At 39.7% G+C, this 21,347-nt stretch overlaps 2 protein-coding genes across 5 annotated transcripts; one reads left to right on the top strand and one right to left on the bottom strand.

Annotated features, from left to right (window-relative positions):
- Positions 1–300: 300 nt before the first annotated feature.
- LOC118410846 (prohibitin-like) lies at positions 301–6,650 on the top strand. 2 transcript variants are annotated; one of them, XM_035812696.1, is made up of 7 exons: positions 301–616; positions 1,331–1,492; positions 2,340–2,482; positions 3,372–3,488; positions 4,125–4,220; positions 5,581–5,797; positions 6,059–6,650. In XM_035812696.1, exons 1-6 carry the CDS (start codon positions 520–522, stop codon positions 5,794–5,796), a joined length of 831 nt encoding a protein of 276 aa, XP_035668589.1. In that variant the 5' UTR covers positions 301–519; the 3' UTR covers position 5,797; positions 6,059–6,650. The 2 variants fall into 2 exon arrangements, with proteins under 2 accessions (XP_035668589.1, XP_035668588.1); XM_035812695.1 differs by lacking the exon at positions 4,125–4,220 and adding an exon at positions 3,958–4,053 and having other exon boundaries at positions 302–616.
- Positions 6,651–6,745: 95 nt separating this feature from the next.
- LOC118410844 (calcium homeostasis endoplasmic reticulum protein-like) lies at positions 6,746–19,935 on the bottom strand. 3 transcript variants are annotated; one of them, XM_035812689.1, is made up of 21 exons: positions 19,765–19,935; positions 19,045–19,215; positions 18,405–18,625; positions 16,991–17,128; positions 16,594–16,745; positions 15,621–15,651; positions 14,944–15,024; positions 14,501–14,551; positions 14,176–14,214; positions 13,613–13,760; positions 13,043–13,162; positions 12,577–12,690; positions 11,804–12,090; positions 11,303–11,436; positions 10,714–10,806; positions 10,159–10,290; positions 9,930–9,980; positions 8,803–8,889; positions 7,913–7,995; positions 7,342–7,531; positions 6,746–7,123 (listed from the first exon to the last, which is right to left on the bottom strand). In XM_035812689.1, exons 1-21 carry the CDS (start codon positions 19,787–19,789, stop codon positions 7,117–7,119), a joined length of 2,355 nt encoding a protein of 784 aa, XP_035668582.1. In that variant the 5' UTR covers positions 19,790–19,935; the 3' UTR covers positions 6,746–7,116. The 3 variants fall into 3 exon arrangements, with proteins under 3 accessions (XP_035668582.1, XP_035668583.1, XP_035668584.1); XM_035812690.1 differs by lacking the exon at positions 8,803–8,889; XM_035812691.1 differs by lacking the exons at positions 18,405–18,625; positions 19,045–19,215; positions 19,765–19,935 and adding an exon at positions 17,806–17,887.
- Between the last annotated feature and the right edge of the window lie 1,412 nt (positions 19,936–21,347).

Here is a 21,347-nt window from a genome sequence, read left to right on the forward strand (position 1 = left end):
ATGAATGCGCGTGACCTTTACAGCTGCCTGCCTCGGTGAGACGGCTGCAGTTCCGCATGGCCCCGCATGACCCAATTTCAAAGTGGGCGTCAAATTTTTTTATAAAAAAAAAAAAACGATAACTTTTTTTTGCTTTCAGTTATTTTGTAGGTTATATCCTCGACTTCAACATATTGATTTGTCGCGCTTCAGAAGTGCACCCTGGTATGATTTTATCCGCGTCGATGTCAGTCACCTTGCCGTTTGTTTCACCGAATCGGGAGCTACTTTTCCTCTATCCCATAATACTCTGCAATTGTAAAGGTCATTTACCTCGTGTGTGGACACGGACACATGTGGAGACGACTTCACTCAAAAAATACCTGATAAAGTACAGTTTTGGGCACATTCTATTTGTGCTTTACGCTTCAACCACTTCTTATTGTTGTTGTGACGCTGTCGTGGTTGTCAAAGGTTGGAAACGGGACTTGAGTCGGGAAAAATTGACGGAGAGGTCACAGTGAACCATAATTTGCCAAGATGTCGGCCGCAGCTTCGAGGTTGTTCAACACCATCGGACGGATCGGGTTTGGGATCGCTGTAGTCGGCGGGGTGGTCAACACGGCACTGTACAACGGTGAGAATTGCGTGAGAATACTACTAGACGGCATGTGGGGCCTTTAGATACGGATCACAGTCGAAAAAATGCCATTATGGTCCTTGTGTAACACCGTAAAAAATTATTTTCGTGTGGGGAGGGGGGCGTTTTTTTCTCCCCCTTGCATCATAACGCATCGCGCTTGCATGCGTAGATACACTTAGTTAAATGTGTCTAGACCTTATAAGCCAGTTCTTGTTTCTGAGGGAAAAAACACAACTTTGTGTTAATACTGTTGTTGGATAGAGCTGCACGGGCAGACTCCTGTGAGAGATTGCTCCTATTACGCAATTTACGATAACATAGATTAAGTTCTCAAAATGGTACGCAGGAGTGATTTAGATCAAAGCGTTGGTTAATTTCTTATAAAGATACTGGTGTAATTCGCACAAGCGTACCATTTAGAGATGAGCCGAGGCAAGTCCGAGAGTGCGGACGTGCCAGTGTGTTCCCGTCCGTTGACAGTTGGGAACAGTCGTTGGCAAGTGACCAAATTCTCACAGGGCCTATGAAGTGAGTTTACTCGTGAGCTGCCAACTTGGTTTCCTTTTTTTTTTAAATATGCATGTAATTCATATGCAATGGGATATTAATATGATATATAACCATCACGCCTGGTACCAATTTTCTTTGTATTAAAAGACAGCTGCTCATCTGTAATATCCTATTATGTTATAATTTTGCATGCTACAGTTGATGCTGGTCATCGGGCGGTCATCTTTGACCGCTTCACCGGAGTGAAGGAGTCCGTAAGCGGAGAGGGGACACACTTCCTGATCCCCTGGGTACAGAGACCCATCATCTTCGACTGCAGGGCCAGACCTCGTAATATTCCCGTCATCACAGGAAGCAAAGGTAGAGTACCGGTATTTTCTGACATAGGGATATTTGATTTTGACAGCCTGCTTGCTATAACCATGTGCCTCCTCTCTTTTGTTTTCTCACACATCTATCGTGCAATTTTTCCATAGAAAAAAACCCTGATGTTTTAAGGTTGCCATCAGTAAACAACATCACCAAAATGAAATGCAAAATTTATGTATGGTTTAGGGAGAAAGAAAGCAAGATCTTTTATCCAGAAAACCAACCCTGTGACGTGATTGCCAAAGGTGGTCCAAAAAATCAGCTTGCATTCTTTAATATATAAGTTTAAACATCATCCTTGAAAAGAATGGATCAGTACACAACAGGAAAATATTTTGCCTGAAAAGCCCGGGAGATCCAAAGGACCTTTTAGACAGCAGGGCTCGAAATTCATTTTTGGGATTAAGTGCACTGGTGCACCCAGCTTAAAAAATTGGGTGCACCAAAAAATTTTTGGGTGCACGACTTAAATTCAAGTACAACTTATGGCAAAACTTAGCTACAAGCTATCAAATTCTTAAACAAGTACCATGACAGAAATTTTTATTATCTTTCTAACACTTAGATGTCAAGAATATTATGTATACTAGTATACTTTGATATCTGTACATACATAAACATAAGAAAATAATTGGGTGCACCCTGTGCACCCACAGCTTCAATTTTGGGTGCACCTGCACCCAGTATTTCGAGCCCTGGACAGCAACACTGCTGGCATCCTCTGGGCTGTTTGAGGTCATTGACTCAAATGTAATACAAAATACAATATGTACAAATATCATATTGATAGGGCAGAGCAACCCACTGTTCCTCATGAGGAATCTATTACCTTTTTCAGATCTCCAGAATGTGAACATCACCCTGCGAATCCTGTTCCGGCCGGTGGCAGCCTCCCTGCCCAAGTTGTACATGAGTCTGGGTACAGACTACGATGAGAGAGTGCTGCCTTCCATCACTAATGAAGTTCTCAAGGCTGTAGTTGTAAGTACAACATATCCATAGTCTTTAAATCAAAGGTAAAAATTGTTTCAATGCATAATGGCATTGTCATCAGAGTTGTTAACTATGAATCTAAAGCCTTAATAAAGATTGTGTTTAGCTAAAGAGTTATCCCATGTTGTGCTCCTTGGAAAGGCACTTAATTAGTCGATTTCCTTTTTTTTTTGGCTCTGGAGAAAATTAACACCTAAGTCTGGTCAAGAACACTCTATTGAATGGGCACGAAGTCGCATGCTTCATGCTACTAGTACCCCTGTACCCCTGTACTCCATCTTCATGGCTACCTTGTCCCCCCAGCGACCTGGAGGTCAAGGGACTACCGTAGGTAGGTAGGTAGTGATAATACCCCTGCAAACTGCAATTAGGGATGGCTGATATGATAGCCATTTTCTCATTATCTGCAGGCAGATTAACACCAGAGTTTACCATGCTCTATTGGAGGTCCCATTCCATGTCGAGCTTCCATGCCTCTATACATGTTTCTCTGTCGTAGTCCACTGGTAGTGGTCTGTGTTCAAATACCATACTTTTTTTGAAAGTGCTAAGTGCACTATTTAAAATGGTTTTGGATGAGTTTGCAGTCCATAACCTGTCCCATCCCTCTGTTTTGTGACAGACAAAAATTCCACAGCTTTACATATAAAAAAGTCTGAATTTCATTGCATGAAATTGCAAAAAAAGGATTTTTCTTATCTCAAAAGGACAGATCGTCAACATGGGCTCCCAAGCAATGTGCGGTGCAGAAAAATAAAGCTCAACTCACAAGGCTACTGCACTGGTAAAGGGTATACTGCATGGTCAAAATATGGTTATTTATGTGAAGTATTCAGTAAAGGAACTGAACTGAACTGACTGCACCTATGTTTTCCAGGCACAGTTTGATGCCAGTGAGTTGATCACCCAGAGAGAGTTGGTGTCTCAGAAAGTATCAGAAGATTTGATGGAGAGGGCAGCACAGTTCGGACTTATCCTGGACGACATCTCACTTGTAAGTTGTTGAACTTGAAGAGCACCACAAAATAGCAAATACACTCAATTTTGTGAAGTCAGAATCAATTAAACTACATGCAAGACATCTTAAATTTAAATATATGATTCTTTTTTTTTTATGAAGTAAAATGTTACTGCAACTGTAGAGTAGCTGTAATTTGTGAAGATAACTGGTTATTTTTATAAATTTTCAAGTACAATGCTGTGCAGGGTGCACACTTTACTAAAAAGACATTCAAAAATCAATTGTTTCATTTGATTGCATATTTTTAGTCCCCAATAGAAGGAATTCAGTTGCATTGTTTTGATCAATGTATATTACTGCATTTTTAAAGATTTATAAAGTCTCCAAAACAGTTGCTTTTGTGTTCTACGTATACAGTCTAATTGCATATAAAAGCAATACGGGTGCACCCTGCATATATAGATATGTTGTTTATGTTACCAATGGAGTGTTTTCCCATCAGACCCATCTGACCTTTGGCCGAGAGTTTACTTCAGCGGTTGAACAGAAACAGGTGGCGCAGCAGGAAGCGGAAAAGGCGCGGTTTGTCGTAGAAAAGGTAAGGTTGTCTCCATATTCCAATAGTGTCCAGAAGTAACACATATTTTTAACGTTTGCCTCCGATATTAGACCCATTTGACGTTTGGCCGAGAGTTCACCATTGCTGTTGAGCAGAAGCAGGTTGCCCAACAGGATGCTGAGAAGGCTAGATTTGTAGTAGAAAAGGTTTGTGCAATACATGTGTATAGATAAGATTGTACTGAGTGTTTCTGCTGGACAGGCTTGCCTCTCAAGGTATGTGCTGAACTTGAGCATCTCCCAAACACTCCTGGGTTGAGAAAATCAATGCAGCCATAGTACCATAATCCATAACCCAACCACAAACATAGCCATCAAACTCTAACGTGCAGTTACAAGAGTGATGGACTAGGTTCAGAAGGTTAGAAAATACCGAACACTGTTAAAGATTGTGCAAGTTTCGGGCCTTCGGTACTCGAAACTGCTGTTTGAGATGCCCTGTAAGCCATTGGCCAGCAGAAACACTGATGTACATGTACCTGTGCCATTTGTTTTTGTCTTCCACCTATGTTTTGGCAGGAAAAATATACCAGAACAGCAAACACTTTGGGGGGAAGCTCAGGAAAAGTTTATAGTAACAGTTTCATATTGTTCTTTCTCACATATAGGTGGGTCACTGGGTGGCGTTGTTTCAAGAAAAATAAGAATGGACAAACTTTGTTATTTCAGTCTTAACCCAGGGCATTTATTTATCAAGTTCTGTTTTTCTAAACAGGGTCTCACTAAGTGACTAAACTCTGCATTTCAGGCCTTTCAGTAAAGAAGCCAACTCGTAATTAAGTGAATACGGGAATTTTAGTCAGAAACAGCTATCACTGATTTTCATGTTGCAACATTGATAGCATAATTGTACTCATCTTTTGGACTTGTTTTTTTTCTAGAGTACCGAGTATGACATTCCAGCCTCTGCATTTCATAGAAGACAACTTTCCCAGTTTGTTTGAAAAACAAAATCCTTTGACTACATTTCTGGTCTCATTGATGAGTTTCTTCTTCCCATAGACTTCTATGTTATAATTCGTGGTTTAAATGGCATAATGAAGCTACGTGAAATTTCAGCAGATTTTTCATTCTATGTCGAGCACATTTACCCTTTATTGTGGGAAAAAATTGCCAACGTAAACTAGCCATTGGAACTTTTTTTATAGCAATTACAAACTACGATTAGTCAATCCCCAAAAAAGGCACTTTTTCGCTGCTGGTGTACAACCGTACCACTCAGAACCCACGACTGTGTACCTCCGACCTAGCGCGCAGCTGCAAAACTTTACCTGCTAATTTCTTCAGTTGCAGACAAGCTTTCACCAATCTAACTTTTGAGATCAGTTCCGCTGGCTGAAAGGGAATTTCTCACCGCTAAAAACATGCGTCCGTGCAGCCGTTTATTTTTTGGCTCGGATCTCTTTTAGGGTACTCACTCGGAGTAATACATCAATGAGACCTTCTAATACCGAGGATAAATCTTTTGCCATGTCAAGATAATTTCAACATCCAACAATTTTTCCAGGCTGAGCAACAGAAGCTCGCCGCCATCATCATCGCAGAAGGCGACTCCAAAGCAGCGGAGCTTCTGGCGACAGAGTTTGCCAAGGCTGGCGACGGTCTGATCGAACTGCGTCGGCTGGAGGCTGCGGAAGATATCGCCCTGCAGCTCTCCCGATCACGCAACGTCGCGTACCTTCCTCCCGGACAGAACACCCTCCTGTCACTACCCACTAATTAAGGTAACATTTTTTGAGTATCAAGTATCTTGATGAATGTATTCTGTAGTATGCTTCTTTAAGTACAATTTTGCCATTAATTTGATTAAAAAAAGGGATAATGCTAGTCTAAGTCCAAGGGTGAAATCATTGAGTGAATTTAATCAGAATATTATGATCCCAGACCTGTTTTCATCACTGAGTTTGTATTGATATATATCATTATATTGCTACTTGAAAGGTATTTTGATGGAAACATTACCTTTTTATGTTTGTTTTTTCCAGATATATCTGAAATGCAGGGATTCCTGCAGTGACTTATGTTGAAGAGGAGTGGTACCACTGACAGAAGCTTTATACCCTGTCAGTCATCTGCTTGACAAATGTAGAAAATAGCAAGATAGTATTACTGGTAGTTGAATCCGTTTCTGCATCTTTGTGACATACATGAATAGTGTAGAATATGCGTAATTGATCATTACATCATCAACATGTCAGTATCTTAAATGATGTACAGGGTTATCACAAGTCCTTTGACAATATTCAACATTGACATTTTAAGGTTTGTAGGAACTTTGGGCTTTTTTTGTTTACGGAGTCAAACAATGTCAGATTTTGGGAAGTGAGAAAAAAGATGTTAGGGTAAAAAGATTGTACCAGAATCATTGAGAAACAGGAGTAAGAAATGAGGAAAAGAGAAGGATAGCAGAAAGCTCTTTGTTCCTTGCCATTTAAAGTGACAAACATGCACATTAGAGTGGCCTGCAAGAAATTGTAAAATGTATGCACGGCAACCATTATGAAATATGTATCTTGTCACTGTCTCCTGTGAATACTACATTCTGTGTAATGTAATAAACAAAAGACCTTAAAAGTAGTGGGTTGTTTCATGTTTTCCATGGTGTCTTCATGTATTCCGCACATTGTGCAAAATGTATGAATGGAAAAATGATGACAAAAATAGGAAGTAACTGACAGCAAAATTAATGCTGAAATGTAGTTTATTCTGTGCTAGTACTTGTTCAGCAAGCTGAATGTTCATGTATGTGGCTACACAAGACAAAGCTCTACATGACTTGTGAAGGTTCACTACACATTTTGACTTGTAGTACATAGCTTAACAAAGTTTGATGGATATGATAAGTATTTATATCAATGGTGAAAAACTACATTTCAGTATGTGGCTGGTCTGAAATGCTTTCCAATAGATAAGTGAGCTTATACTCCCAGAATGTTTCACCATGGCAGGTCGCTACAGAGAAATAGACAAGTCAAAGTATCCAATAATGAAAGCTGTATTATATCATAGCATCAGCAGAGTAACAAAGTATCCTGGAATGAGGTCAGGTCCTGCAACAGAAAGGAACATCGCATTACTTTTCAGCAAGAGTGCTATTACACAGTATACAACATTCACTTCTTACATAAAGATGCCAAAATTAGATTTAGAAAAAAAAAACCAAACAATATATCATGCGTATGCATCAGAGATACACAAATCAATTCTAATCTACACTTCCAGCAGGATATTTTGAACCCTGCTAACAATCCATATATCCAAGACTTACCCCCCTCCTTCCCCTCTGGCCTTCATTCTCTCCACAAATGACTGGCTCTTGCTCTTGCGGAAGTTCTCGAAGGGATCGTTGACCGTGACCCCCACCCCCTTGAACATGTCTGTCCTGTCCCGGACATCTCCACCTCGGATGGGCTCCTGAATCCCCTGCTCTGTAGCACCAAGGCCAGCTCCTGACCAACCTGAATTAAGAACACACAGAAAATGCAGAAATCTTTGAACTTTTTGGACAAAAATACCCTGCAGTTCCTAAGCAAGAGGCAAGGAGGCACAAACCTTCCTCATCCTAAAAGCTATCAGCAACCCCATACAACTTGATTGCATGTTCAGATCAGATTGAGAATATTAAAAAAAGGCAAGAAAACAATCTCTACATGTGTCTCCCAAGACCTATCCACATACCAAATTTTATCACAGTCAATCTAGAGTTTCTTCAAAGCTGGAGACAGCCCTGGTTTGAACCCATGACTGCCAAAATGCACAGCAAGCACCAGCTTAAAAAGGTTGGTCATGGCAGTAGGAGGCAAAAGAAGTGTATGAAAGTATTGAGTTTATGTATTTACCCATTTTGGTGAGCAGCTGGTGACCTTTGTTGGCAGAACTAATCTTGGTGTCCATGGTAGCTGATTCATAGAATGGCATGGAGCTGTAGATAAGACACAAAACAGATTGAACACACTGTCACTACAGTCTCGTTCTTCAAACTTAACAAGTCTAAGGACTCAATCTGTATATTTTTTTCTGTAACTTGTGTCAAATTGCATGCTATCATTTTTCCTTGCTCTCAGGAAAATGATTCAGCAAATACCCAAGCTGCAGTTTACCACAGCTTCTTAGGCCTGCAGAATACTACATTATCATTGATTTGTAAGTCTTAAGAGTGCCTTTGTACTGTGTCTTAGTTACTGTACAACTAAATAATGACACACAATACAAACTTGTTTTTTAGCATGCAAAATTACAAGTTGTTTCCAGTTTTTTTTAATGCAATTACAAAAAAATTCTTGCTAAGTGCAAGTGGGCAAGCCAAAAATTATATAATGAAGCAGCAAGCATCTTCAGGCAGCTACAAAATATTAGTTGTAAGAATGTCGCTACTATAAATCATTGCTATAAATGTACTACATACTACATGACCAGCTCTTGTCAACAGTTACTTAACATGTACAATGTATATCAGCATTTAGATGGAGTAGATTCTATAGTTAGTGTCATTCTACTTTTAAAAAGTTTGTTCCTTTTTGGAGGACCTGATAGTAGTATGTAACATGCAGAATATATTGGGCTGCCTTTTTGCTCAAGATGTGCATGTACATGTATGATTGAGGCCTTTAAACTAGCACTATTCTCAAGCCACAGTTAGTTGCTGATGTTAACATAATCAATGCATATGACCACTGTACGTCAACATTAGAGCGCATGCAGACGACATTTAGGTAAACTGTGATCTTACAAGCTGGCTGGAGAAGGACTCCGTGAATGTGACCTTGATCTTGAGCGGGAGGTACGTTGGTAAGGGAGTGGGGAGTGGGACCCCGCCCTGTGTAGGAAGTAGCGGGAAGTCTAGTATTAGCCATTTTAGTACACGGGCTGGCTTTACCTTGTCTGGTATCCATCTTATCCCACACATAGGATAGCTCCTCTGAACCTGATCACTTCCCTGCTGAATTCTCCAAAACCCATCCCCATCAAATGTTTAGCACTAACAAACGCGCATGTCATTAATCATTCTGGGTATTGAAAATATTTTTTTAAAGCAGTGTAATGTACATGTAGAACAGATTTCTGAATGCCTGTTTGAACCCTGCTTCCATGTCCATGTAGTTACATAGAACTGGGTGAATCAATGCCAACCTAAGCTGTTGTGATGTGCAGCTGTATATACAATGTAATACATTAATGTGCATGTAAATGCCAATCCATACATGTACCATATCAACATACAGGGACCAGTCCATTTAGCAGGGAACAATCAGAATTGGAGCTAGCATAACACAAACACCAGACTAGGCTTACCAGTATCCAAAGGGTATGCGGGTGGGCTTCTTTTCATACATAAGGACCTATGTACAGGTTGTGCCTACCAAATCCTCCTCGTTCAAAAATCAATATTTCTTCCTTCAACTAAATGTCCGGGGAGCTTGACACTGCACATTCCTTGACGTAATTTATGCAGATTTCACACGCAGAAAAAAATTCCCTTCATGTAATATTTTAGCATACAGGGGCCATGGTTCACAATACTCTGTGCTGAGAAAACCAAACCTGCAATTTTGTATTACAGGAAAATACATGTCAAGAAAGTGGGAACAGCTTTGATATGATCAAGTCCTAAAAAAAGCAGGATCAGATTAAACTACAGGACAACACCTAATGTAATTACCTGACAGTGAGTGAGACAAAACACTGTCTAGTATTCGTATCTAAAAGTGCATGTACAGTAGATGTCAAAGTGCACCGGCATTTCACAAGTTACACGTCTAACATTAAACATACATTTGTCATAGACACTATGCTCTTTCATAAATATTGTTTGAAAAAGAATGTAACAGCCTATATAACATATTGAACACAACATACCTCTTTCTGCGTGGACTTGGTGATCTTGAACGTGACCTTGACCTTGAGTAGCTGGAACACATAAAAAATTCAAAAGCAATGCTGTCAGATTAAAAGCAAAATGTGGAAACAATTTTCACAGTCTTTAAAAACTGATAAACATGTATGGAGCAAAACTATTAATACCCAGTTAACTAGGCAACTTCAGAACCACAATGATACTATTTGACATTTCCCATGTGAGGATTACCTTCTAGATCTGGATCTGGAGTAGGATCTCTCCCTGGACCTGGAGCGAGATCTGGAGCGGGACCTGGAGTAGGATCTTCCTCTGGATCTGGAGCGGGATCGGTGCCTCCTTCCTCTAGATCTGGATCTCGACCTACATGTACGACAAAACAGATCAGGACGTATTGTTTGTGTTTTGATTTCAATTTTTTTTAAATAAATGTAAACAAGATATGATCGAAAAACATATCTGGATCTCAACCTACAAGTACAACACAACAGATCAGGACTTATTGTTTATATTTCTATTTCATTTTTTAAAAATACTTGTAAACAAGATATGATCGAAAAACATATCTGGATCTCAACCTACAAGTACAACACAACAGATCAGGACTTATTGTTTATATTTCTATTTCATTTTTTAAAAATACTTGTAAACAAGATATGATCGAAAAACATATCTGGATCTCAACCTACAAGTACAACACAACAGATAAGGACTTATTGTTTATGCATTGATTTCAGTTTTATAAAACTTCCAACTTTGCAAAAGCAGTGCAATGGCAGGTCTTACCTCCTGGGTCTCATCTTTTCCTTCATCTTCATCTGTGAATACCTTCTCTTGGCCTTGAAGAACTCGTACAGTCCATTGTGCTCCCAGCCCTCACTAGAAAAAAAAAAAAAACTCATGTAATTATAGTAATGGTTGTAACAGCTATGATAACTTCATAATCATTCTACATGTACCTACATGTGTATAAACATATCAAGTTGTGTGTGCCTTTAGCAAAGTATTTTCTACATGCAATACACAGGCCCGAGGGGGAATGAGAAATAATTTTTTCTCACTTTAGAGGCATTAAATGGCTAAGTAGCTAGGCTAGCAGACACAAGATTGAGAGGTCACAGGATCAGTTTCTAGCAATCTCACTCCACCCAGCTTTAAAATGGGCACTTGACTTTGGTTGGGGATTGTAAAGTCAGTGGAAGGAGAGGGATGTGGTCAGTTTTACAGTATCTTGCCCTGGACACAGTGTATTACAACCCGCTGCCCCAACAACCTCAAAAGCTATGGGACCTTTAACTTGAATAATAGGCTTTATCAAATCTACCCCTACTAATATGACTATGACTGATTTGGGCATGTGAAAATGTGTGTTCACCTGTTGCGGGGTCTATCGTGTGATGGTGGACTATAGAAAGCCTCCACTGCTGCCAGTAGTCGGTCACTTGGTGGCATGGGAGGTGGTAAACGGATAAGTTCTGGGTCCAGAGGTCGGTATTCTGTGTCTTCCAACTACAGACAAAGTAAGGAAAAAGAAGAAATGACACAGTATACTAAATACACAGCAAGCATTTAGCTGACTAAAATGATCTTTTGTGCAAATTTCTGACTATAGTTTCATCAGGTTGGTTAAGAAATGGATAATACAGTTCTCTGTTTCACAATGTCAGTCATGTCACTGCAGTGCCACCTAGCAGTGGGAAGCAGAACTGCATGTAGTCACTGATGAAAGTAACAGAAGGATTCTATTTAATATTGGCAGGTAAAATCCCATTGGTCAACCGTTTAATACTATCATATTCCTCTCAAAGATATGCTACTGTTTCTCTGAAGTGTTTTGTAAGTTTTTTTTTGTTGAGTTAAAAGAAAAGGAACGTACCTTGACCAGTGGTGCCATGAGTCCGGCAGGAAGTTCATAGTAAGGAACAGACGGCATGAGGTGTGCGTCATCAGGCCTCATCACGGGGAGGTTGGGAGGGGGGATGTTAGGGGGGGCAGCAGGGCCACCAGGACCCCCTGGCCCGGGGGGAGGGATAGGGGGTGGGAAGTTGGGGAAGCCTGGAGGGGGTTTACTGAAGTCTGGAGGGGGTGGGAGGGGGTGTCCATGGTTGTAGTCCTGTATGTGTGGGGCGCGGGGAGGGGGGAAGTTGGGTGGATACTGCTGACCTGGATAGACAGAATAAATCTACATTTAAACTTCAGCCTCCTAAGGTAGCTGTTAGACACAGAATTTGTATTGGTTATGGAATAAGGAAGCAGTAAGAGGTTTATACATACTGGGCTGTACTTCCATGTTAAAACTGTATGCAACCAATTAGCTTCTTATCTACATGTACATGCACAACAATCAAATTTAACTTTGTATTCAGCTATAGTGATTCACAAAAATACTGCAGAAAGGAAATTTCCCGAAAGTTGAGCCAGTAAGGCATAAATGTAATATCATGAAATAGTTCTTTTCAGATTTTGTAATAACTATTGTTTTGAAATTGAGTAGGGCCAGAACAATTCAACCATAAACATTCAAGTGTGATGCTTATCACTCTTTTTTAAAACTTTAAACTACATGAATCATTCTTAAAGATGACACAGAAAACATTGTACACACAGCACTCCGTACACCTTATAATAAACATATGGAACAATACCCACCATGTTGATAGTCAAACTGCTGTGGAGGAGGGTGGTAGGGCTGCCCCATGTGTGGTACGTTCTGGTACGTGGGTGGGTTGGGCATCATCTGCCCCTCCGATGTGGGGAAAGTTCCTATGTAAACAAAAAAATAAATATTTAAAAATATTTCTTCATAAATCCTTCAGCAGAGTCTTCTGAACTCAGTTTTGACATGTTATATTGCTTTATTGTTGTGTCTTCAAAATACTAATTGCAACAGCTTGGTCATCAACTTGCTGGCAAAATGCAGTAAGTAGCATAATGTGCATAATGTGACACAAGCCTAGATCATTTGTAAAACCCACATGGCATTGAGTGTACACAACTTTTGCTACGATTTTGCTTTCACCTTACTATTGGTGTATAGCAACATCTCTGCTATGGAAGAAATTACATGAAGGATAGAGACAAAATGACATAAAAGGTGTAATATTGAGATGAGCACCTGAGTGCGGTGGCATCTGTCCCTGGCTGGTCTCAGTGTAGGGAGCTGACACCTGCACCTGGGACACCTGATGGGGCGTGGGGAATCCAGATGTCGCACCTGCTGTGGTTGTACCTGGGGCTACAGGTCAAAAATATCTTCTAACACACACCATGGTATGAAAAATGTAAAAACAACTGTGCTTGTGATACCAAATCAAAACATTTCCTGACGCCATAAAAGTAACATCCAATGAGCCTTAAAAATCAAACTTCAACTTCTTGATACAGCTTCTTGATCATATCCAATTCTATTGTTAATGTAACAGTGAACATGACAGCTGGTGTCGCAGCTTGCAGAAAAGCAAACCAGTGCATGCACATAATTATCATGATAACATACTATTGCAAGATCGTAACAAAATATTCGTTTTGCTTGCTTTCCATTCTTCTAGTGTTTCAGTGCCAAGCATTTTAAGACAATAACTTTTTTTTATACTTTTTATGATTCATACATTTTGTACCTCTTCCTTTATGACCCAATGAAAATTTTAGAAACACAAATGCTCTAAGAAAGTTTTCAGTTCCATACCGGGCCCGGGTCCGTGTGGCGGCATGGTGGCCTGCTGTGTCAGGTGGCGCACAAACTCCTCGTGCTGGTTCTGCAGCTGCTGGAACTGCTGCTGGATAATGGTCTGCACCTGCTGCACTACAGCTGCGTGATGCTGCATCTCATTAGTCTGAAACCAACAACAACTCATTTATTTATTTATTTATCTATTTCTGTATTGTTTAACCAGGGTAAGCTTCATCAGTGACTAGCACTGCTTTTCAGGGAGGCCCTGGTGATGAACTCATGATGAAGTCCATGTGTTTTTACAGACTGAAAGACAAGACTACTGTGTGCTTGTACATGTACATGTACTTTGAAAGTGTCACAGCAGGCATTCATGGTGGTATACAATATACATTGTACATGTAGCAATGGCCATGGTCTAATACAAAATAGAACTGAGTGTGCACACTTTGCCAATCTGTAAAAATCACTTATCATAAATACAAATATGAAGAGCCCACATCCCACATACATCTGTCTCAAAAGATACATGAACATAAGCAGCAATGAAGACAATATACAAATATTTGGGAACTTACATGAAACTGGGCAAGTGCTGTTGTTGGGTTCTTTAGTTGCTGTGAACATTAAGTGTCAACAACATGTAAGGAAATGTCAAGCAATTGAGTTACATTTAAACTTGCAATAAGTGTTTCAATTAGCTGGATAACACATATACTACTTGTCTAGATCAATGCAATAATCCTGAATATCAACAGACTTCAGATTTCAACGAAAATAATGTTTCTACCTCAGCTAATCAATATTCCCATTGACTTACAAAGTCTGCTATTGTGCAGTGTTTACATTTGGAAATGAGACCCTGACATTAAATGTATGCCCCTATCAAAAACTAATTCTTACCTCAATAATGGATGCTTCAAAATAGTTGTTTTTCTCCCAAAGAGCAAGAAGCTGTGGAGATAATGATAGTTGGTTACAGGCCATTCTATTGCATCACTTTCCAAGAAAAAGCAGTTTAAGCTTAACAATAAGGAGTTATACAACTCAGAAATGCTTCAAAAAGCCTCCAAACATCTAATAGTATATTATTCATAATTGTTTTCTGTTGAAACTGATGCATGATGCCATAATCATAAGCCATTCTGAGTTTTTCTAACAGAAGTAGACATTTTAAAAAATCACATTGACTGTACACTGTACAATTTGCATCTGCTTGAAATCTATGATGAACAACCTAAACAGTGTAAAATATCAGGTATATAAAGGATGAGAAATTTATAATATAAAAATAAGGAATGAAAAATATTTGAACACTATTTAAGCAAACCATAACTAAACTTTACCTTGGTGAGTTTCTGCTGTTTTTCCTCTTCTGCACCAATCTGTGCTGAACTGAAAATGGGAACCACTACAGACTGCAGGCTCTGTTTCAGGGGGAACAATAGAACGTAGGTCAAACACTTTCTCTAAAACAACAGATACATACACAGGTCTCAAAATACTTTTTTCTGCATACCTGCAATGGTGCAGTTGGTATTGAAAATTACCTGCACCAGACAAATTTTACCTGAACCACTCTGAATTTAGGAAGTATGGATCATACTGATCAGGGACCGTTATTTTATTCTTAATAGGTGGTAACAGTCAATGCAGCTAAGAACAATGCACCTACACCATAGGATATTTATGTATAAAATCTATTACATTGGCCAGTGCAGGTTCGTTGTAGGCAGATACCAGAAATACCTGCACAGCTCCAATTTTACCTGCACTAACCTGCATATGCAGGTGGTATTTGGAGCCCTGATACATGTAAATATACCACATGTTCACTCCTGCATCAATGCTGTAGTATTGCACAAGTCTGCTAGGGGGCACTTTTAAACAAACTTCCTTAGCTACCAACATGCATGCTAAGGAAAATCTCCTGACATGCAAGCTATATCTTTTCCAAAACACTTCTTTTGGCAATATATAAAACTATATCAAAGGATCTTTATGATAACTGTCATGAAATTACCTGTTTGAGGTCTTCTGCTTGTTTCCTGACACTGTAAAGTAAGATCATACTATATTAGAGTTTTACAGTATATGTATATCATATGGCCTTGAAAATACAAAATATTAACAATATACATTGTACTAGTAACTGTGCCATAGGATATTTATTTCAAGTGCAATATACTATTTCAAATCAAATATGATTCAGAATCATCTGAAGAGCATGTCCTCTAAATCTAATCTACACTTTTTTTACCATCGTTTTCATGTACATGTATACTATGAAAAGTGTCCTGCAGGTCAATTTGAGCTTTTTATGAATAAATAAAGGTTCAAACTTTTGTCTTAATCCAAACGCTATTATCAATAGTAGTAATAGTGATGATGATGGCTGTTACTTCGTATCCGAAGATCAGTGGGCAGGGTGGGTTTGAGCGACCCATCCGCCTGGCTTGCACGTGACTTTTTAAGGTGAAGGAGGGGTGTGCACTTCCTTCTCCACCCTCTCGTCTACTGGTGCACTTAGTCCCACAGGGACAGAACTATATGCCACGTAAGACGGCCCCAGCAGATGCAGGTTTATTATTTGGAGTTTCCGTCTCCTAGGAGGACTTCCGACCAAGGATGCAAGGGGTTCCTCCTACCCCTGACTCGTGTATAGCGGGTGCGTCATGCCCGAACATGCCCCTAAGGCCAACCACTGCCACAAAGGCCTGTCACTGCCACCAGCCGCAGCTAGGTACTCATATACACCTGAGTTAGGTGAGGAAAGTCGTGTAACGTGCCTTTCCCAAGGGCACAAGATCGGTGACACGGCAGACGGACCTGTCGGGCTGGAGCCCAACGCGCTGCCGATTGCCCCACGCGATCCCACGCGATTACACAATCTATATATTTATGCACTGGTATATGTTATGTACACAAAGTAGTTTCTGGTTAAAGTTAGGAAAATATACAATACCATATTACAAATGCTATTGGCAAGTTCTTACCAGTGGTGTAACACATCATTGATCAGGTAGATGAGATGCAGTTTCAGCTCAAATGAAGAACTTTTGCCCAGGATGCGACACAACAGATACTGGGATATGCACTTGCAGTGGTCTGCTGACTTGGATGCATTGAAGATCCAACCCTTACCTGCCTAAAATATATAGACCAATTATAGGCAACAATTACAAATGAACTGTAAAAATGATAAGATATTCAAATAATTTCAACAATGCTCAGTAAGTTTCAGTAGCATCAGCAAAAAAAGATTAGGAATACAAAAAAAGAAAATGATTTTACAAAACCTTAAGAAATAGCCTGTATAGAAAGGATATAGGCTAGCATTTGAATGACTGAAGAATGACTTAATACATCACTAAAGGCTTGCAAATGACTTACTGAGATGGCATCCTTGGTGCACTGTTCAATGATGGGCTGAACAACCTTGTCAAACTCGGACAGATCCAGCTCAGCCAGTTTGGCCAGGTTCTGGGTCGACACTTCCCGAGCTTGCTGAATGGCTGTGTCAATTTGTTCCTGTCAGAAAAATTTAAAAAACAGCATGAATTATATTTGATTATCTTGTCACCAATCTACATCAAGCCCTGATTGTTATTGGCGACACAGCTACATTAAATTTGTACTCTGTACAAAAAACTTAAATATAAACATACCCCCGGTAAGCATGGGTTTATGAAGAAGCAAGCTGCACAAAATAATTGGTCAACAATACACACATGTACTATGTATAAGAGATAGTCTGTGTTTACCTTTATAAAGCAGTCAATGATTGATGAAAATTCTATTATCTGTGTACATTCGCGACTAATGAATCTCTTCAAAAATAGTCTGTGTCAGTTTGAATTCACTTTCCTCACTCAGTGTTTTATTCAGTGGTTATACATTATAAGTCACTGGACAGGCTTTATGTCATAACTAATCCTTAGACCTTACTATGCAACATGGGAAGATGATTTCTTTTATATTCATCTTTCCTTGGAAATGTTGGAACAGTGCCAGCCTAGGACAAAAGAATATTACCATCAAATGAACAAAAATGCAGTGGCTACCTGCTATACAAATATAGGTTTTAGTATTTTTGAAACTGTGAATGTGGTTTGGGAGGGTTAGGGTTAGGGTTAGAGTTTGCAGTTCAGCTGTACCATACAGAGATGTGTATTGTTGGTCATTAGTGAACGTCAGCAGTACTGTACCTGTTGTTGTGCCATGAGGACCTGGTGTTGTTTCATGAGGTTAGAGTTGGACTGGTTGATCTGAGGTGGCTGTGTAGTTAGTTAGTTAGTTAGTTAGTGAATGTTCAGCAGTACTGTACCTGTTGTGGTGCCATGAGGACCTGGTGTTGTTTCATGAGGTTAGAGTTGGACTGGTTGATCTGTGGTGGCTGTGTAGTTAGTTAGTTAGTTAGTTAATGAATGTCAGCAGTACTGTACCTGTTGTTGTGCCATGAGGACCTGGTGTTGTTTCATGAGGTTAGAGTTGGACTGGTTGATCTGTGGTGGCTGCGTAGTTATAATTAGTTAGTTAGTTAGTGAGTGAATATTCAGCAGTACTGTACCTGTTGTTGTGCCATGAGGACCTGGTGTTGTTTCATGATGTTAGAGTTGGACTGGTTGATCTGTGGTGGCTGTGTAGTTAGTTAGTTAGTTAGTTAGTGAATGTTCAGCAGTACTGTACCTGTTGTTGTGCCATGAGGACCTGGTGTTGTTTCATGAGGTTAGAGTTGGACTGGTTGATCTGTGGTGGCTGTGTAATTAGTTAGTTAGTTAGTTAATGAATGTCAGCAGTACTGTACCTGTTGTTGTGCCATGAGGACCTGGTGTTGTTTCATGAGGTTAGAGTTGGACTGGTTGATCTGCTCCTGTACGTGGGGAGGGATCTGAGGAGGTCCCTGTGGCGGGATCTGCTGAGGCTGTGGTGCAGACTGCCAGGGTGCAGACTGGATAGCTTGCTGGGTCACTGCCTCCTGGATTATGGCCTGCTGCTGGGCCAGCTTCTGTTTCTGTTGGTTCAGGACTGGAAGAAAATAAAAACAATTCACCATATACTATAAATATGAAAGTACACATCAAGTGTCTGAAAGCCGTAGGGGTTTGTGGGTAGCTTTAATAACAAATCTTCATTCTCGTAGCCTACACCTACTAACTGCTGCATAAGCCATAAGTCCATGACAGCGAGACATTGTGCAACACAGGCTAAAAAGAAGCCACTAAGGGCAACAGATTGTTCATCCACAGTATTTTGCACAAGGTATATATACTTAGACTAAGTTATAGCGTGGAACTCATCCCTCTCCTTTTGCCACATACACCTTTTTACATCCAAGTGAAGTCATGTAAGGTGCCTTTCCTAAGGAAACATTATCTAGCCAAGAATTAAATGCATATCCTCCATCAATCCATTTTTCAGTTGATGTAGACAGTTTCCCTACTTACTTTGCTGCTCTGTTGTGACCTTGTATTGATAGTAGTTGTAGAACTCCCCGCCAAACAGGAACTTAAACTTGGGGTTGTCTTTCTGCTTCTGCTTGGTCATCTTCTCAAATTCAGGTCCGTTTCTGGCCACAAAGTTGGCCAGTTTATCAATAATGTTCCGCAACTCAGGATCTGTGGAAACATAGATAGCTCTGTAGTTCTGGAAAAGTTGGTACACTTACTAGAAACTTTAGTAGAAAGGTAAACATTTGCAAGCAAACATACATAATTTTCATCTTCAAATGGTCTATAGATTAATCACCTGATTGTTTAGCTTAACCAACCGATCATGTACAACTATAAAGCCCTGGACAACCCTCACAAAGCAACTATCACAGTCAGCTGATCACAGAAACTCTAGTCTAAGGATCGGTTCCATGGAGTAAAAACTCCTTGTCCTACCCAACCAACAGTGTCTACACTACTCTACTCAAACTACTTCTCTGATCATTCTAATTATTCAGAGTGGATACAAAGATATCACATAAAAATATTATCATGGACGAGTTTTCAGTGCATCAAAGCCGATTCCAAGTAAGCCAAATGACCTAATCCACCAAACAAAATAGGGGGAGACACGCGCGTTGCCCCCCTCCCCACCTTTACTTGTAAAACTTGGTTTTAAAAACCGGTTAAGGTATTGCAGCTACACAGAAATGCTTAACATCTGTTCTTACGAACCTTCGGGTGGCTTTGGGAGATCCATGTTGCTTAAGGTGGGGCTAAACGTCAGTAAAACTTTCAAGATCGCCGATGATGTGCTCAGAACGAAGAACGCGAGTGGAAATGTTGTCAATAACTTCCGGGTCACAGTTCATCTGGACTATTACACTAACTGTTTGAATGGGGAGGGGAAGATAACGAGCGATCGCTGTTGTTGATTATATCCGGGGTATTGGACGGTTGTTGCCTACCAGGACGTCAGTAGATCGGATCAAAAATTGATATTCAAACTAGCGGCTCAAATTACTGGTTAATATTTAAATCAATCTTTTGCCAAACACCTGCTTTTTGCCTACCACTGCGTCACCGTATCAAACATCATCGCGATCCCTCGTATTCTCAAACTTTCAAAGCGGATGTTGATGTTAACCAGTTATGTTTTTGACTGGCCATGTTTCTTTGAAACCAGTGGCGATTTCTATCCCAGTATCTGTTTTGGATAATGATCATATTTTGTATACTGCAATTAGTTGTTAAACTTAGATGATAAAATTAGATGATGATGATGATAAAATTAGGATCAATTAGTAATTGGCAAGACATTAAAGTGTCTTTGTAATATTGTGACAACATTTGATTAAAAGGCATATAAATATCAAATGGATGCAAATAGCTAATTGGTATAGAATTTTTGAATGACTTCTCATCCCAATAACTATCATCATAACCAATAACCATAAAGATCAATATATTTCATACTTCCTTCTGCTTTGATTCCTTTATAAAGCAGAGGGAAATATGAAATATGTTGATCTTTATCATATGGTTAGAGCCAAAGCGATTTCAAATATGCCCAGCAAATGTTGGGTGTTGACACTTGCAGGTGTGTAGGCTGCATATCATTTTAGCAGAACCCCCCGTTGAATGCTTTTCCCGGCAAACAGACAACTTGGTGAGTGACCGTACGGGCATAAGCCATAAAGCTACTGTCCAAGCATAGATATCATGTTACTCTAAACAGGGACACATGGTATTGTAACAATGACTTGCAGACTTTTCATGTATGTAACGTTACATATGACTGAGGTCTGTACCGAAGCCGCATTTAACTTTCAACAGCTAAGTTATATCCTAATTGCACATTCATGATGAGCGCTCATTGATCCTTATTGCAAGTATACATAAAAATACAAATTATGATGATGGTAATACGGTAGCTGCATTTTTTCTCTTTAGAATATTTTCTCAACCCACTTTATCAACTTGGATTTTAAGAAGAAGAAGAAGAAGTTTATTTGCAAGTTCGTGCCCGAGGACTAATTGCAAGTACATGTTATAAACATAGTGACAATGGACAGTCATGAACAATATTCTACACTTAAAATACTAGTGTTGGCTATTTCTAAACAGGTTGGGTTTGACTTCTTTCGAGTTATGGAAGATTGTATAATATTGTATAACATTTATTGCGCAATTTCTGTCCTGTCACTGCTCTCAAACCTTCATAAACTCAAGTTACGCAAGAGGTTTTTACAACACATTGCATAAAAACTGTAAAGTTACGTAAACCAGTAGCCAATCAGGTCGAGCTATGCGAACCA

This window comes from Branchiostoma floridae, chromosome 3 (genome assembly GCF_000003815.2).
Source record: "Branchiostoma floridae strain S238N-H82 chromosome 3, Bfl_VNyyK, whole genome shotgun sequence".
Taxonomy (NCBI): Eukaryota; Metazoa; Chordata; class Leptocardii; order Amphioxiformes; family Branchiostomatidae; genus Branchiostoma; species Branchiostoma floridae.